Below are 18,585 nucleotides of genomic sequence, written 5' to 3'. Positions count from 1 at the left end.
GAAGATAAGAAAGGCAGAAGGTGAAAGAAGGTGGAGAAGTAAGAGCAACCTAATGAGAATATAATCAGAAAGATGGGGAAATTATAGTAGGCAAATTTGCAAGACTCCTCACAGGAGTTGTAATGATAGGTGTACAGATTGCCTCTGTCGCTGAACTGAAATCCATCTTCTTGATCTTTATACAAAACTGAGGAATCTCAAACAAAGATCAAGGTGTAGAGAAACATCCCCATTATGCTTTTTGTTAATGTGATAATGAACTTGCTTAGTTAATGTCATAGAGAAAGTCATATAAACCCCCAGACAAAATCTTTTACTTGAACCAATATACTTACCAATGATAATGCTTTTCAAGACTGAAGCCTAAATTAAAATATGAAAAGAAGAGGGGTGGGTAGATAGGGGCTCTTGGTAGTTGTTCATCTGCTAAGTGGGACAATTTTTTTTATCTTTATTAAAACTACACATACATTTTGAATCAAGTAAGCCTTTTGTGTCTTTTGTCTTCTAATTTTGATTTTTTGTCTTTAACTGCACAACTGTTTCTCTGCTAACTTGAGAGCTACTCTAGCCTATGCCATTCATCACAAAAACGTCTCAGAGGGACTTGGAAATGTTTCAAGTTTTCAACAGTCAGAGACTTAGCCTGTTTTTTCTCATGTAAGTTACCTGCCTAGATATGCTAGGAAGACAAACACTGAATAACAGAAGTTGAATAATAATAGTAATGAGGAATTTTGCATGAGAAATAAAAACCTGGTAAAATCAGGTCTTTTGTTGTAGATTGCTGAGATACTTTACCAGTGTAAGAAAGTGTTGACATTTGTCAGGCTATCCTCCATAAATTAGAATTACTGTGCAGGGGGAGTGCAGCCTTGGTTGCCGTAACTATTCCTGCAACATTGGCTATTTTGTTGTGGGTTTTTTTCTTTGAAATACAAGGGGATATTTGAGGGTACGCTGGTAGTACTTAAAGTCTCTACTCCTTAGTTGATCTTCTTGTTCTATTATCATTGTAATTCTTTTTATCTTGACCTAATCACATTTTCAGCTTGCTCATCAATTTAAAAGATAAATCAGGGGGCAGAAAAAGAAAAAAATGCATTGATTGTGTTGTGTGTTGTTTGGGGGATTTTAAAACTAATTTATTGTTTAAAATTGTGTAAGGTTGACAGCCTAGGAAACTAAAGCATCAGTACATATTTTCTCAGACTGTTTTGATAGTATGCTTTACCCCGACCTCGAAAAGCCACCTATGCATGTGAGAGGATAGTTCATTCTCCATAGCTTATTCAGTCCTTGTCCTTTTTGCTAGGACTACCATCAAGATAGCTAATTATAGGTTTGTGATGTGCATACTTTTTCTCTGAAAATTGGTCAAATTCATTTGATACAGGCTATAAAGCAGCCAGGTACTAAGTTTCAGCCACTATCAGTTTGACCTAAGTAGTAGCTGAGCAGTGCCAGTAGTGTTTTTCCCTCACATTCTATTGCATTTTTTCATGTTCTTGTTGTAGCCAAAAAAAAAAAGCTGGCAACCTGTTTTTATATTTCCAGTGGGTTTCAGAGCCTTTTCTGCTGCAACTGAGTTGTCTGTTCTCAATTGCAAGAAACTAAATGTGCATAAACCAGCACAAAATAATGTCAAGTGTGGGCTTTACACAGCCTTAAATATGTTAGGGATTTGGGGGTTTGGGGTTGGGGGTTTTTTTGGGTTTGTTTTGGTTTGTTTTTTTTACAAAACAGCCATTGAAGGTGTGGCTTGGACAGAAATACAGAGTAAAGCATATTTTTCAGATCTACAAAATAATTTCAGCTGTAAGTACGGTAGCATCTTCCTTCCAAAAAAGGGCATAAAAATATTGTACGTTAATAACTTATTTTGCTGGAAGAAAAGTGGCTTTAGAAAAAAAGTGGTTTATGTCCACTAATTGAACATCACTGGAAAGGTGGGAAGGGAAAAAAAGAAAAATATTAATAATTATTTTGTGCAGTATTTTATGCTGGCACTCAACATGATACTGGTGATTTAAAAGACTTTTTGCGGTATGATATTTTTATACTTATGTCTATTTCCTTTAAAGGAAACTTCATAAAGACTGAGATTTTCAGATTTCTGTTGCTAACACTTTCCTGGGTTTCCTAGCAGTGCTTTTTTTAAAATGGAAATGCAATCAGCCCTTACTTCATGGTGCCTTCAGTATTTCTTTCAGGTCTGACCACTAAGCTCAAGAGTCACATCCTTAATAATCCCTGAAGAAATTATTGTTCCTCACCCCCTTACTACATATAGATACATACATTTAGGTATACATATACACATCTTTGCCTTTCTCAGAGTTGTTTTCCAGTATCAGTGGGTTTTCTGTACTTCACACTCAGGAATTGTGTTTGGGTTACAGGAACTTGTATGACTAGTTGATGGTATTTATATACATCCTGACTCTGATTCACTACTTTCGTTAGCACTAGAATTCAAAATAGCTGATTGTGACATCAGTGTTAATGATGTAATAATGCTGACTCTGAGCAGAATTGTTTCCAATTCCCTGATATGCGGGGGCACGTCTGCTTTACAGTTGTAGGTGCAGATGTTTGATTGCAGCTCATGCAAATTTGTGGAAGCATCAAATGTATAACGGTGTAGATGTGGTAGGCCAGAGTTAGCTATCAAAACTGTTTCAGAGGTTGCAGCTGGTATTGAGCTTCATGTACCCTAGCTACACTGCCCCTACCAGTCATACTTGCACTTGGCTAAAGGCAGCATGGGTGAATACATACAGCCTGTAGTTGCATCTCTCCCACCAGTGTGCATACACCTGAGTGAGATCAGAATGAGTCCTGTTGGTATTTATTTTATAAAAAGTATCTTTAGTTTATATGGGTATTTCCCTACAGGAATAAAGATTTTCCTGTACCTTTTGAAAATGTATGGCAAAGTTGATTTCGAAAATCTTGCATGTAAATTTATCATTGGCCTTTGCATAATTATCGTGTTCTCAGGAATGCAACTGTATTGAAGCTAGAGACCAAGAGCAGTTCTGGTGCTAGATCAGGAAAATGGAGGAAGACTGGCCTTTGCCTGTGTGTGGGGCCCTGAGCTCACTCCTAACAGCACACATGCCGGTTACGTTGCACCACTGCTCATGCTCCTGGCAACTCATCAATTCCATATTTTGCTCAGCATTATGGTTTCTGAGCTTTTACCTACCCACACAAAACCCCTTTGTGCCTACAGTAGGTGTGCGCAGAAAATGCTGTGTTCCGGATGCTCGGCAGGAACCTGACAGTAACATGAGGGAGGTGTTTTGGGTTTTTTTCCAGGAGGAGGCACCTCTGCTGCCTTCTGAACTGTATGTGTGAAGTATAGTAAATATATGGGTTAAAAAACATCATAATTCAAATCCCTATAGTGGTACTGATCAGATCTCTGTTTCTGTAGCAATGAGAACCAAAGGTGGCCTTTTAAGGCTCACAGTTCATCTACCAATTTCCAGTTCTGCTTCAGGATTCTTAAAGTATTAGAGTGCATGCTTTAAACCCACAAAACTTACCTTTACCTAATTTTCACCATTCTAACCTAAGTTTCCACGGAAACAGGGTTGAAAAAGCCGCTGGTAGCCAGCAGGCAGCCAGCAGCTGAGAGTGAGAACTCTCCTTTGTCACTTTCCACTACTGGATGCCTGCTGCGTGCCAGTGTGCAAAGCTACCTAGGCTTCTAAAATCTGGATTACTTTCAATTTGAGGGGGAAAAATTAAATTAATCTACTCTTTTCTCTCTTTGGATTGTCACAGTAAATTCCAGGAGGGCAAATGGACTAATGAGTCCTGATCTGTTCGGTTACACTGAGCCCCACATAATCAAAGCTTTCCCAACCAACTGGGCCTCCCCTTTCATAATTTCCATGTTTTAAAAGCAGTCTCTCTCAAATTTTGTGTCTGTACACACATACATGCATATTGAGGTGCCTTACGTCTTTACGGCTCTATATCTATCTGTCTACATATTTATGAGCCTTTTTTGCATATAGTATAGTCTAGTCTATGTATAAAATTTCCTTTTTTCCCTGTATACTTAGGGAACATTTCTGAATGAATACATTATAACTGATCCTCAGTTAAATATTAGGAGTAGGATGTGAATGGAGATGGCTTTTAACCAGAAGTAGATTATAGCTGCGGGAAGACTAAAGGGTCTATTTGGTCAAGACTCATACAAAACTGAGATAAGCATGCACAACCTGACAAGATCAGATTAGACCCTTCCCCCACAAGTGCTTTTCCCATAAATATTTATCTACTTTCTATTATAAATAACCAGGAAATGAAAAAGAAGGATAGGTTCTTTTTTAAAAAATAGTCTAGAAATAGAAATGCAGCTTCAAATCTTCGGGGTAATGATACTTTAAGTATGCGGTAAATTCCAATAGTAGTTGCTGTTTTTAAATAGGAGCAAAGTACTGAAATTCTTCGTGACAGCTACATAAATCGGCACCATTTATAAACAAGAACTTTGTACATATGTGCATTTCTGCCTACTGTTGGGTACCTTAGAATTAAATAACTTATCACCTATGAGAGAATAGGTGTTGACAGAGTCAGCACTGCTGTATTTTTTAGCTTGCCTGAGGCAACATATCTGGCATTGAAGTTAAGCTTGGCAGTTTTTCGCCCTGTCCCTCCTCCCTCCAGCCCAAGCGAATGCTCACTTCATCAATGAGAAACACCACTGGCTTGCCTGCCAGATGTAACGGAGATCCATGGATTCACATCTATTCTGTAAATCCGTGTTTCATTCAGATTGTCAATACTTTGACTTCACTTCCTCATGCAGTGGTGTTAAAGGGTAAAAAGCTGAAACCATACATGTGTCGCCAGTTCAGAAATACAGATGTGTTGGTGATCCACTTGTCAGAACCCATGTGGATTGCCTCTCTGGTGTAATAAAAAAAAAAAAAAAGCACTTTCGTTTTGAGATTTAAAACCTTAAAAATGTACAGAATAATATTTTTATATTCATCTTTGAAAGTAACGAGTGTGTACTTTGTAAAACACTTTTGTGTCACATAAGAATAATATTAATACTTTTTAAATCTCAAGATGAAAAATGTAAGTCCTTTTTTTCTTTTCTTTTTTTTTAAATCTTTTTTTCCTCTAGCATTTTACGATGGGATAATGAGACAGATGTCTCTCAACTGGAAGGACATTTTGACATTGTTATGTGTGCTGACTGGTAAGTACATAAAAATCATAAAACTCATGTTAGAAATATAGCTTTGCTGGAGTAATTGTACTGTGCTGCTTGCCTGATGGCTAAGCAAAGTCAACAAATGAAGCACAAAACCACCTTAACCTCAACAAATTAATATTCATCTCCATGTGACAGTTATAAGGTAGTCTTCTATCACACAGTAACTTCTACCACATTATTTCCCAAAGATTGATTTTGAGAAGCATTTCCATTTTCTGGAATTGCCTCTGTTTCATGCTTGACGTATCAGTAAATGGACGACTTAGGCAAATTGCAAATAATTATGGCTCAGTGAGGAACAGTCTGGAGAAAAGGGAGTTTATCAACACAAACAGCTCAATTAGCTTACTTCTTAGGAAAGATCTGACTATTGATATAAGGGGATATATTTTTTTGCTCCCCAGAAAATCTTTCCAAGGAAAAAAATATTTTCAAAACCTTTTTTTCCCCCATCACATTCTGTTTCTTAAATCAATTTGACAGCAGTATTTGTAGGCATAGATTATTTACACAGGCACATGTTAATTATAATTCTTAGTAAAAAAAAAAAGTACAGCACTTGATTTGTGAAAAGGTAGATACATGTTACAACACAGTATACTGTTTAGCAATTTATGCAAATAGATTTGATTATTGACACAACCCTTTTCTGATACTGGATTTGCAGAATTGTGCTGTGCAGTGTTTGCTGCATGGTAACTTTTAAAATGGTACAGTATTAATTATTTGTGTTACATAAATGCAGACAGTGTAAAAAGAGATGTGCAAATTTCATTTAGAGGAGTAGGTGCTTTTAAATGAATCTGTTTTTCCTTCATGGATATTTGCTCTTGACCCTTTAAATATCCAAAACAGAAAAAGCTGTTTATGTTTTCTTGCACATAACTGCTGTGAAAGACCAAATTCTGAAAACAGGGACTTCCTAGGACAGCTCAGTTCAGCAGATTTCTGTACCTTACTAAGAAATAAAGGAAAAAGGCAAAGGGAAGTATGAAGCTGTCTATTGTCTTTTTAAACAATGTTCTTTTTAAGTGGCTTCTAATAAAATATTCCACTAAAGCTTTTTTTTTTTTTTCTTTTTGCTGTGATATTTTGCTGTTTAAGCAAACTTATTATTTCAGGAAAGTTACTGGTTTTGTATAGCAGTGGAGAAAGCATGTTTAGTCATCTTTTTTCCTTTTTCTAATACCTATTTGTTGACAGAATGCAACAGTGCTTAATTTCTCTTAGCATTTAATTTCAAAAAAGTTCTTTGTTTCCAAAAAGGACGGAGGAGGGTTTCTAAATAATCACTGATAATGTGCCTCAGAGATGCATCATCTGATTAAAATAAGGAGCTAAACAACACCATATGATTTCAGCAAGTAATTTAGTAAATGCCTTCCTCACCAAATATTAGAATGGATACTCCAGGTTTCATTGCACAGATGAAGTTAATGCTGGACAGGATTAGATCAGATTAAGTATGAAAGTCAGATCAGAGTGCTGGCGGACATGAGCAGGAGGGCAGCAGTCTTCTCGGAGGCTTAGACAAGGCTCACATATGGATGTTCTCCAGATTATGTGGGTGAAGCAAGGTCTTGCCAAGAGATTTAGAGTTAAATTTGTTCTTCACACAAATATCAAAACAACCTGGCTGTGCCATCTCTTGTATTCTTGATACTCACACCATGTCATCCTATTTGTGCTGGGAGTACAGCAGAGTGGAGCAAGACTTAAGTTGTTTTTTCAGTAATATTCTTGCCTAATACTCCTCCCAGTCTGTTTGGAAAGAGTGTAGTTTCTTTAGGAAACAAAGAATCAAACATGACAGGTAAAATACATAATGCATTTGCAATCCCTGCATTTTGTACATTTATTTTGAAGCACTTAAGATGCAGGTAAGTGTGTAAATATTTATAGATTTCTAAAAAATAAATAGAAATGTGCAGGTTAGTTTAAAGTACGTGTTTTTATTGACAAATTGTCTCCATTTTCTTATTGCAAGTGCCCATATGTATAGTTTAATAAGCATGAAAATCCCTTTATTGTTTGTTTCTTTTCAAAATCGTTCTTTTTAGTTATGGACACTGGGTTTGCAGGTACATGAAAAGGCTAGGAAAAAAAATGTTCCATGCTTTATCAAACTCGAATCTTCTTTTCATTTTCATGTATTTCTCTTCTGAGATATAGAATCTGCTTGAGAACTGTTGGCAGGATTTTTGCTGTCTGAATTTTTTGGGCTGCCATTGAATAGGGAAAAAAAAAATATCTCTTTTCTTATAGCTTCTCGGCTGAAACCTGAAGTATGCAGCGATAAAAACAGATAGAATAGATTGCATTTAGTTTAACACCATCATATAGCTTATTCTCAGTCAATAAAATCTGAGATTAGAACAGAGAACTAGAAAGCAAAAAATCTGAGTTCAAATATTAGGTACATGGATAAATTTTTATTGAAGTATTTCCAGCAAGGGTGATATTGTCTGATTCTCTGAATAGCTAACCAGTGGTACTGCTTGATCCCATTTACATGAAAACAAGCTCTATTCATAAACATATTCCAAATCCACATGGAGGTTCAAGTAAAAATGTACATGATTACAACAAGCAGCGATATGTTTATATTCATATATTTACAGTCAGACTTTCATAAACGTTGTGTGCAGGAGTGGAAAATAAGTTATTTCCCAGAACAGACAGTCTATTAGTTAACAGCTAAATTTAGTAGCTCAACTAGATTATAAAATAAATAAGAGGCAAACTGTGAAAGCTAGTCATTATTTAACCATTCAGGATTTTGACAATAAAAATAGTTTCATGGTTCAGCAGTTCCAAAATAACTTGTAAAATGTCAACTATGAGATAAAAATAAGAAAGAAGAAATATCGGTGAGGCTACACCTGGAAGAAGGATACACTGGGAAAAAAAACACACTGAAATAACCTTTAAAGCATATCCACCCACCTCATATTTTTCAGGGGGAATTCTAAGGCCAGGTGAGGGCTGCCAGAATTTTAGACTTTCTTCTGACCTACACTTGTGGTTATAAAGTCATGCAGGTGCTGGAATTGTAAGAGTATGAATAGAGGAGGAGAAATAACAGGTGGCTGTTTAGACAGGCCAAAAACAAAGACTCTTCCAAAGCTCTTGAGAGCATCAGATTTCTGATTTTTTTAAAAGGAAGCATATATCCTTTTCTTTATTAAGAAAAAAGTTGATGAGATTTTTAATCCAAGGAGAGAGTCAAGGCCAGTAGAACTGAGCCAACAGAAAAATCTTTGTCTTATGTAGAGACAGTATAAGGTCTAAATCTCCAAATCATTTTGGAAGCGCATAATGTGCCACTTTACTTACTTAGACTGATCATATTCTTAAAGTTTGGCACATGCATAAGTATTTGCACAGCAGAGGCTGGGGGGGGCTGTCTCGCATTACTTTCACTACTGAGATTTTTGCTGAAGCCACAGGGAGTTGTGGATTCACCAGGAATGTGGAACTGAACTGAAAGTATTCTTAAAATATGTCAATTTTATTTCCATTAGTGTATTTCATTTAATATAAGGAAATCTTTTTTACTTTTACATTTACATGAATGCAGTAAGATCTCTGTCCTTCAGTTTAGATTTATTATTCTTTTTAAGCCTGATTTCTTGCACATACTTTCAAGTGCATTGGAATCTGACAACATGGAAGTAAGGGTTTTTTCAGTTTATGTCAGCCATGTAGTTGAAGTCGAACAAAAAGATAAGTGGCCCTATGCATTAGGCACTATACATTAATGTAATAATGTCTATAATGTCTGAAGTACACCTGTAAACTAAGGTATTTTAACAATTACAAAGTATGCAAAAAGGAAAATAAGTTCACATCATAAGATATAAAATACAAGTATATGCCCCTTGTTTTGAGACACAAGAGGATATCACCATGAAGCAAATTTAGAATCTACTTGGTTTTTTTCGTTTGTTTCCTTGTGGCTTACTGTTACATTTGTGCACTTTTGGTATAAACCTTCATTTTGGTTTTAATGGTAATTAAAATTAAAAAAAAAAAAAAGAAGAGGGAGGTGACAAGATTGCCTGCCTGTTCATCCGGATTTCACAGGTTAAGAGCACTGCCTAAACAAAGTCCGAATCATCAACTGTGTTCTGGCCTCTGCTGCTGCAATCCAAAACTTCCTTGCTGACCTGAGAAAGCCTTGCTATTCCTGTCCTGAGCTATTGCTTTCACAAGCGCCCTTACTGCATAAACATGAGGCATTACCACTAAAGTAATGGTGAGCTAAGCCAAATTTGAATTGAGGTGTGAGAACTGAGTGCTAATGTTTTAGAACAATACATTATTTAATTTCACTGAGCTGTTGTGAGCTTTAAAGGATTCTCTCGGGTACATTTTTAGGATGCTGTGATAATATTTAGTTCTGCAAATTCTACCTGTAAGAGAAATTGCGTGACTAAATCTCCTTGCGTGGGCCAAATCCTGTGCTGGCCCTGTCTGTCTGCAGCACAGATTATCTATTGACTTCTTCAGGATTTTCCTCAGTCAAGGCATCCTCCAACTCAGAGGGAAAACAGAGATGTTCTCTGGAGTCACTGCATTGCATTAAGGTTGCTTCCAGCCTTCTTTGCTGCCTCTGGTCAGAGAGTGTGGCTCACAGAGCAACAGACTGGAAATCCCCATATCGGAGACTATTTTCAATTGAAGCAGGTCCCGTTCCCAGGGACAGCCCTTTTGGAGGGCAGGAACAACTTGGGAGCAGAGCCAGGGTGACTGTCCAAAGTTATCTGAGTTTCCTAAGCTAAGAAGGCAAAGAGTCTCCCTCCCATACCACCAAAATATCAATTGGGGTTGAACAGAAAAGGTATTAATTGAAGTTGTCTAATCTAGCAGGTCATGCAACCATTTTAAGTTCTCAAACACTCAGTTTCTGGCGAACAAAGGCCTGTAGTTCTCTCATTGTAAAGGAACAAGATTGATGGCAGCAGTTGTGCCCCTGTCTCATTGTAAAAAGAGAGAATGGTATGCAGGTCCATGAAAAAGGCATTTTAGCCCTGGTAAGTGGCCCTAAAATTGTGTTTCCACTATACTGCTTTCAAAAATAAAAATATTGTACGTGCATTTTTCATTTGGAATGTACTTCTGTCTACACAGGATCCCAGCAAGTCTTAAATGTGCATGCTTGTGATGTTTCTCGTTGAAGAAAATTAGTTATTTTTAGCAATTCATTTGGGAGAGGACTCATGCACCGTATTGCACCACTTCTGCAGGTGGCTAAGTTCTCAGTGAAGTGGTGTCTTATGGTATCTGTCTGTACAGGGATCTACCTGAGGTGAATGTGATTAGAACTCCCGGGAGACATTAGAGATATCAGCTGCTGTTTCAATGAATTAAATTTAAACAAACATTTTTTCAGTAACATTCTTCCAGTAAGATTAATCAAGAATGAGGGGCAACCATCATGCCAGCTGCTAAAGTTTAAATATTCTTGCGGACAGACTACCAGAGAAATTGTTAGCTAGTACTTCAATATCTTGAGAAGAAATTCAAAAGGTCATAATTCTGCATAAGTGCTTTAAGAAATGTATGGGTATCCAGTCTACCATATTTTTTCAACATGTGCCACTCTGCCAGTTTTTGCTGATGAAATTCAGTCACTGACAAGTTTATTGATAGGGGTTTGGTTTTTTTCCTGAGTAGCAAAAATTCACAGCACCTACACAACTGCTTGACCCTATGATATGTCATATTGTATTCTCCTTGGTAGCTGTGGAGTGTCCTTACCTAAATATCCAAACATATTCTGTTCTTGATGACTGGCATGCTGTTGGCAGACCGCGTTTTCCTTGTTGGTGTTTCATAGGTTCTTTATATTCTTTTAGAGATTTCAAACCTGGAAAAAAATTAGCCGCATCTGTTCAGAAAGAGATGTTTGAGAATAAAAGAAAGAGGAGTATAGGAAAAAATCTTAAAGAATGGACAAAATGCCATGTAGTGTGGAACTTGGGCTTGACACAGGCTGGAAAGCAGTTTTATTACAGAGAAAGTGTGAAAAATAATGAAGAAAGAATGACATTATTTGTGACCTGCTTGATAGAGTTTCTTATCTGAATCACCAATATAAATGCAGCCCATGATAGTAAGGACTGAAAGGCATCAGTTGCTATCCGATGGTTGTTCACTAACCATTGTAAATGCACTCTCATCCACAGTAACTACATGTCCACAAATATCTAGTCAAAAGTGATTGGCACCCTGGTTGCCACTATTAGTACATACATTAAGGTGCTGAGGGGCATGAAGAATGAATTATCCCCTCAAATCATGAGGTAATCACGCCAAAATAAGGCTGAGCATGTTGGCAACATTGCATGGGAAAATTGACTCTGCTGCTATCCTTGTGGGACTCATGCTGGAGATGAAGGATTTCACTCCTGAGTGATGACAACTCTGTACAATCTGGGTTTGAACAGTGTTTGAGGGAGAGAGGAGCTAAGGGCTTGTAAATCTTTATAGAGATAGATATAGAAATAGAACAAGTATGCATAATAGGTTTATTATAATGAATTAATGCCACAACTGTGAAGGTAAAAGGAAAAAAATAGACCCTTAGTAGTAATACCTGAAATACAATAGAAAACGCTTTTTAAAACTCCACACACATACCTTGTATAAAAAAAAACCCATGTAAAATGTTATCTTTCTATATTGATCCTGATTTCTGATATGGTAGTATTTTAATAGCTAGCATATGTGATCTGTGAATTTCAGCTATATAAAGATCTGTTTCATGCCGGTATTTTAGCTTTGGTTTAGATTATATTTGGGTTTATGTATTTTTCAATATTGAAAAGTACCTAACTGGACAGAAATGGAGACTACAGCTTCTCTTTTACAGCATTGTGTAAACATATGTAATTAGCCTTGTACTTATCTGCATTAGTATCATTAGAATTGAAAACCCATTTTAATCTGGATTCTGTTCTCTTCTCAATGTCAGCCTGTTTCTGGACCGGTACAGAGCTAGCCTTGTTGATGCAATAAAGAGATTACTCCAACCCAGTGTAAGTATGTTTCTATTTTCTCCTGAACACTGGCTTCAGAATAATTAGTCTGTGCACAATGATTGAGAGAGTAATGGAATGGCAGGATTAATGTCATGTAATACTTTAATACTTATTATGTCCAACTTCAATTGAGTCTTCTAATCTATCAGATTCTTTCGTAATCATAAACTAGGAAACTTCTTATACTTGGCCTTCTGATAAGGAACACAGTGGGTAGTAAAATAAATGAAACCGCTTCAAAGATAGCGTCAGATTATTTTTATCAAAGCTTTTCTCAAGTATTTTCCTTTGATAATAATGTCTTCATATTAAAGTAAAAGTACGATATTGAAAGTTTTTATGTTGGCTTCTGTCATTTGTAATCCCTTCAATTGTAACCTTTGTCATTGTGTATTTATTTATTGTGAAAGAATATTTTTTCTTTTCATTTCTGTTCATATAAAATGAACAAAAACCTTATGCATATATTGTAGCCTAAAACTTTTTTCCATTAAGCACGCCCTGTGTTTGCATGTTTTATACCTTAGAACATAATGAAATTAAGCTTTTCATAAAATGCTTACATATTCTACATGAGTGTCACTGAGGAAATATTTTACCGATCTCAATCTATTAGGCTGTTAAATCAGAGAGAGCTACAGGTAAAAACAAAAGCTGTTATATGCATATACTTATACCAAACAAATGATCTTGAATCTCAAAAAAATAATAATTTAAAAGTAGATATCTAAATGAGAATATGAGAAAACATGTGAAGTAATATAAGTAGGAATTTGAAATAGGAATTTTACCTTTCATGCTTAAAATATGAATCTTCCGGTAAGGTAAACTTTCCATTTCTAAACAAAAGTATTTCATTTTATCAGTGCATTCTCCAAACATTATTTATAAATTGTATTGTACATTTTGTACAAGAGATTTTCTCTGTCAAAGGAATAGAAGAACCAAACGTGCAAAGGCTTATGAAACTGAGTCATTTTAGTCATGTAAGTAATCCCATTCTTTGCTTAGAGTGATCAGGTTTCTATTCTTGGTTCTATCGTAGACGTTCCTGAGTGACCTAAGGCAAGTTACTTAAGACTGAATTATTTTAATGAGCTGTGAGGCAAGGCTGCCAGGAGAAATGTAGCCACCCTGAGGAAAAAGTTACCCAAATATTTCTGTCAGTAGCAGCCAGGGGAGGTTAAGCAGCTCAGGTCCAGAGTGATACATTCTGACTTCCATGATGTACCATCAGTTGTCAGGGTGCAATAATTTTTGAGACCAGAGGTGATCTAGAACACAAAGATGGTCCCAGGCTTTTTGGCCCAGATCAGTGGCTGCACCTGGCTCTTCAGTTAACCCCCTGGTCTGCTGTACTGGCTCCACGGAAGGGCACTGGCAGAGAAGAGGTGCCATGGTAACTGTGATCTGGCTAGAGCCTCTAGCTGGGCTGGAAGAATAGCCGTTAGTTGACTTGTCTCCTGCTTATAGCTAGTCACAGTCTGGTGGTCTATACTGCCAAAAACATGAGTGCACACATACATTTGTATATGCATACACACATACATTCTTTACCTAGGCTGATGAGGCCAACCAGACAACTCGGTTTAAAAAACAGTGACGATAAGGCAGCCTGAATTTTAAGTAGTGTTCATAGCTCAAGTTCCCATCTATAGACAATTTAGGAACTGTTAACCTGACATCAAACCAAAATTGGGCTGACTTTGTTGCTTTTTAATGCCAGTCAGCTAATTCAAATTCAGAACACACTTTTGTTTTTCAGAGCAGAACTACAGTTCTTTGTGAAAGTAGATGGAGTAAAGGGAGATGGCTTTTTGTTGCCTGTCTTCCTAGGTTGGGTTCCTTCTGCCCATTGTGATTAATAGCATAGCCTCATTTACTATGCTTTTTAGGTTATAGTTCCTATTTCATATCAGCAAAGCTAGCTTAAAAAATTTTTGCTCCTTGCATGAATTTCTTTTGCAGAGTTTTGGACCATGATCCAAACTGTATTTTTTTACTAAAGTAATTTACGTAATCCCATCATGGATGGTTATATGGATGGATATCCAGTTACGGCATGTCCTTGCTAATTATTGTAATTCGTAACTAAGAGGACAGCAAACCACCGGGTGGGGTGGAAGCTGGACATGCAGACACCTTAAATGAGCTCTCTTGTCCAAAAAAGATATGTTGAACACAGATGCCTTCAAGCATATGCTTTCATGATTTGAAAGACCCCAGCAAAAGCATATATTCATTTGAAGATGCAGTCACAAGTACAAAATAGTTACTGCTTTTACTGTTCTTGTTAACCTGTATAAACCTAAGGATAGCATCAGAGGAAACTTTGCTGAATTACACTATACTTTGGACTTTAACAGAAAACTAAATTAAGAGTGAATAGATTTGCCAGTTGCAATAATTAAAAATTATTTTATATAATATAAAATATAATATAAATATAAATTTATGGGCGTTAGTTTATGCCTAAGCTAAGGCATAAACTGTTTTGATTGAGTTCACTCTTCTACATTAATTATTTTGGCTCAAATTTAGAAGTTACATTTCCTTATTGGTATAACTTTGCCAAATTGATGGAGGAACAATCTCAAATTGAAGACACATCTAGATGTAAGACATCTTTCAAGTGTAACTATGATACAACTACGATAGAAGACTTCAGGGAAAATATTAGCAAGCAAAACTAAAAGGAAAAGTGGAGTAAAACAGAAAATAACAGGTATCCTTACAAAGCTGTCTTGAAGGAGAAATTCAGAACAGGTAAACTATTCTGTTAGTTTAAAAAGAGATAAATTTATCTGCAGTATTTCCTTTTTCATTAAGGGTGTTTGTGACTGTTAGAATCCTTATGGCATAGCATTATGTTCTGGGTAACAATTTGTTTTCCTGGAAACAGTACTCCGGTCATTTCAGTCCCCTGATTCATAGTGTGACCCCATGGACAGTTGTATTGGCTCAGGAAAAGAGGAGCAGAAATTCACACAGGCAGAAATGAGCAGCTCGCAGAGTTACTGGGGGCTTAAATTGCTATCTGAATTTGTTACAAAGGATAATGTCACCTGTAAACCAATTCCAAGAATTAGGCATTGAAATTTTACATCAAACAAATTTATCTTGAATGGCTATATTTTATTCCCCTTATAAGCAAGCTACTTGATCTGCCAACATTTCGTTTTATTTTTTCCTATTATTAAAATGTACTTTTAATTTCAATCTCAGCATAAGCAGTTGCTTGTTTGCATATTTCCCTAATTAAGAACATTTTTTTATGAAGGCTTTGATTCTTCTGTGGCCTATCCATTCAAAATCCCAGTGAAGTCATTGGGATGCTATTGAGCCATGATTAGTACCAGCAAATAAGACTGCATTTAATAACGATTGATGGGTAAGCCTAATCACAGGCATGTCCAAAACATGAACGTCTATTCCGTTATCTTACTGCAGCATTTTAGTGACATTTCAAACTACTGTAACTGACACTTTCTTCTATGGTTTGTTCACAAGTTTACTAGAAGTATTTTCCCAGCTGAGGAAAGGCCATTTTGAACTTTAAACATCATCCTAAACTGGAAGGCACTGTTGAGTTAGCATTAAACAACCTTGGCATAGTCCATCAAGTGTAGATCCAAGCCACTGGTCTAATGTTTTTATTGTACAGCAACCAAGAAATGAAAAGCATTTTAAAATCAGAAATGTGAATGCAGTCCCACAACAGGTAGCAGAAGCACAGAGATCCATGATTGACAAGAAAGTGCTTTCACGGTACCTCCACAGTACCTGCCGGTTTTGAGGAGATTATTGTACTATTAAACTTAAGCATGATTTCTTCCTTTTTATCAGTGAGGGCAAGATCCTCAGGTGTTTTAGATGCACGCTAAATTCAATAGATGGATGGATTTTTACAGCAGCTAAGGATCTGGCTGAAAGTTACTGCGTAGTGATTTCCATAAAAAGCCATTTCCCTTTTTTGAAGTTATTTCAAGATTTTCAGTCTGGTTTTAAGAGATATTCCATACCATGTTATGTTCTATTTTACTGTATTTCTCTTTCAAATTAAATCTGAAGTAGTCTGCCATGTGTGTGAGAAGGAATGGCCGCACGGCGCTCTGTGCGGGGGGCTGGTGTATGCGCCATGCTTCCCCATGGCAGCTGCCAGGGCACGGCCGGTACAGGGCCTGCGGCCTTCAGCCATCTCCATTTGCAAGTTTCGGCCATTCCAGAGGTCCCTGAGTGAATCGCGTGGTCAGTAAGCCCCGGGCAGGGGACATGTTCCCCACTACCCTGATGTTTCTGTGAAGCTGCCCGTGAAGGTGCAGGGCTCCAGGGGAGCCTCATCCTTCTTGCGTCAGGAAGGGTCTGCAGAACCACAGTCTGGGGAGCTGAGATGGCAGCGGGAGGAGGAGGATCCTCAGCTGAAGGCTCCCTTTGCTGCCCACTTCTGTCTGATGACAATATGGCATGCCAAGGATGTGAGGCACGCCAAGGATGCCGATTGTTAATTTCCTGTGTTTAAGGTTTTTCATCCTGAGCTGAGCCTATATTCAGACCTAACATTTACAGAAGCAATTCCAGTGCCTTTGGTGCGAGTTACACCCCTCTGCACCTCACATTTAGCCACAGAATTAAAGTTACAGCTTACACATACGAACAGAAGTGAATTGCTTGGGATATTGCCCTAGGTCTCCTTTGTGCTTAAATTTCCCACGAGAAAGATGAGGATAACAGTATTTCCCTATCTCACAGAGGCATTGTGAGCATAAATACAGTGCTGTGGTATTGACGATTGGAGTCTTTCAAGTACACATTAGTATCGCAAATACTGACATAGAGGTTTTTTGCTGCCTCACTGCGTCTATGTGAGTGTACGTGTGCACAAGCTGTAACACACAGGTTGTTCCCTGTCCTCCTCACTAAGTATCTGTGTCAGCGTCATAACTTTCCAGAGTTCCTATGGAAATTCTCTCTTCTGATCACTTTTTTCCTGAGATTTCATTTTCTCAAGCCAAATATTCTTCTACGGCATCTATAATCATTTCATAATTTCTTCAGATCCCTAAAAATATTTTTTATGTCTTTGGTTGATTACAGCACCTCACAAATTAGTCTTAGCTCTCATTAATATAGAAGTCAAATACAAGAACTCAGAGTAAACTTTGTGGCTCCCCTCGGTGTGATATGCTGTTGGCTGAATATTAACCTTTGTTTACAGCTCTTCAAGCAGTTTTCATTCCATGTGACAGAACACTGTATTCAGCCAATTAGAATTAATTTTGCAAATAGGATTTCAAGAGATGCTATATCACGTAGTTTAGGTTTTGGGCTAGTACTTTGCACAGTGTGTCTAAAATCTATCAGTTCAAGGTACGGTTATTTTTGTTTTCTTAAATACAGAAGGATGAACAAAAAATTATCTAATGGACCATAGTGTATTGCCTGGGCATCATAAATGGCCTGATCATCTTAAAAGATCCAGAATTACTGTGCAAGAAAATTAAGTCCTGCTTTAAATGCAATTTACCGTTTTAAGGTCAAATTTGGTTGCACTGCTCAGGTAGTTTAAAATATCTTTTAAAAACTGATGATCAGCACCATTGTAATTCCACTGACAGCAAGTGGGAGGTACTCTTCTACGAGTGAGAGCAGAAAAAGAAAATCACTATTTGCAGCCTTTGCTTGGTCATGAGCTAACAAATAGATTTTGCATGGAGTGTATATTTTATGTGCTTTTTCTGTTTTAGTTTGGTAATTCATAATCACCATTATTGTATGAAAAGGAGCAGATGTATGGCAGTTGGCAGTTTTCTAAAGAAAATATTTATTTATTACTTTCTATTTTGCATTCATTTAATCAGAGAAATCTTGCATATTTTGAAGAGTTATTTGTATTACCCTATTTTAGTATTTTCCCAAGAGAACAATTGACTTTTCCAGCTTGAGTATGTTAAAAGCTTAGTCAGGTGTCTGTTATATCTGGTTCTCTTCCAGTTTTAAAAATGTATAAATTCCCTTTTTAATGTTCCAGGGAAAAGCAATGGTATTTGCTCCACTCCGAGGGAATACTTTAAACCAGTTTTGCAATCTAGCTGAAAAAGCTGGTTTCTCTATCCAAAGACATGAAAATTATGATGAACACATTTCGAACTTCCACTCCAAGGTTAGTTTTCTGCTTGTGTTAGATAACACTTTAATCCGCATTGCATTTTGAAGAGATCATGGTCCTTTTGGCAGGTAACCTAAATGTTTGATTAAAGTACTCCTTAGGTGTGCTGTTTCTGAACAGCT

The 18,585-nt window shown here is 37.0% G+C and overlaps 1 protein-coding gene across 1 annotated transcript in view; it reads left to right on the top strand.

The window, feature by feature from the left end:
- Positions 1-18,585, top strand: part of CAMKMT (calmodulin-lysine N-methyltransferase) — a 218,759-nt gene that overhangs the window by 191,825 nt on the left and 8,349 nt on the right. Inside the window, exons 8-10 of the mRNA XM_040611654.1 lie at positions 5,159-5,233; positions 12,231-12,294; positions 18,326-18,457. Coding sequence (XP_040467588.1) covers positions 5,159-5,233; positions 12,231-12,294; positions 18,326-18,457 — 271 coding nt within the window. The remainder of the gene's footprint in view (positions 1-5,158; positions 5,234-12,230; positions 12,295-18,325; positions 18,458-18,585) is intronic.

This window comes from Falco naumanni, chromosome 12, assembly GCF_017639655.2.
Source record: "Falco naumanni isolate bFalNau1 chromosome 12, bFalNau1.pat, whole genome shotgun sequence".
NCBI lineage: Eukaryota > Metazoa > Chordata > Aves > Falconiformes > Falconidae > Falco > Falco naumanni.
The sequence above is the reverse complement of the archived record's forward strand: the minus strand, read 5'-3'. Positions and strand labels throughout refer to the sequence as shown.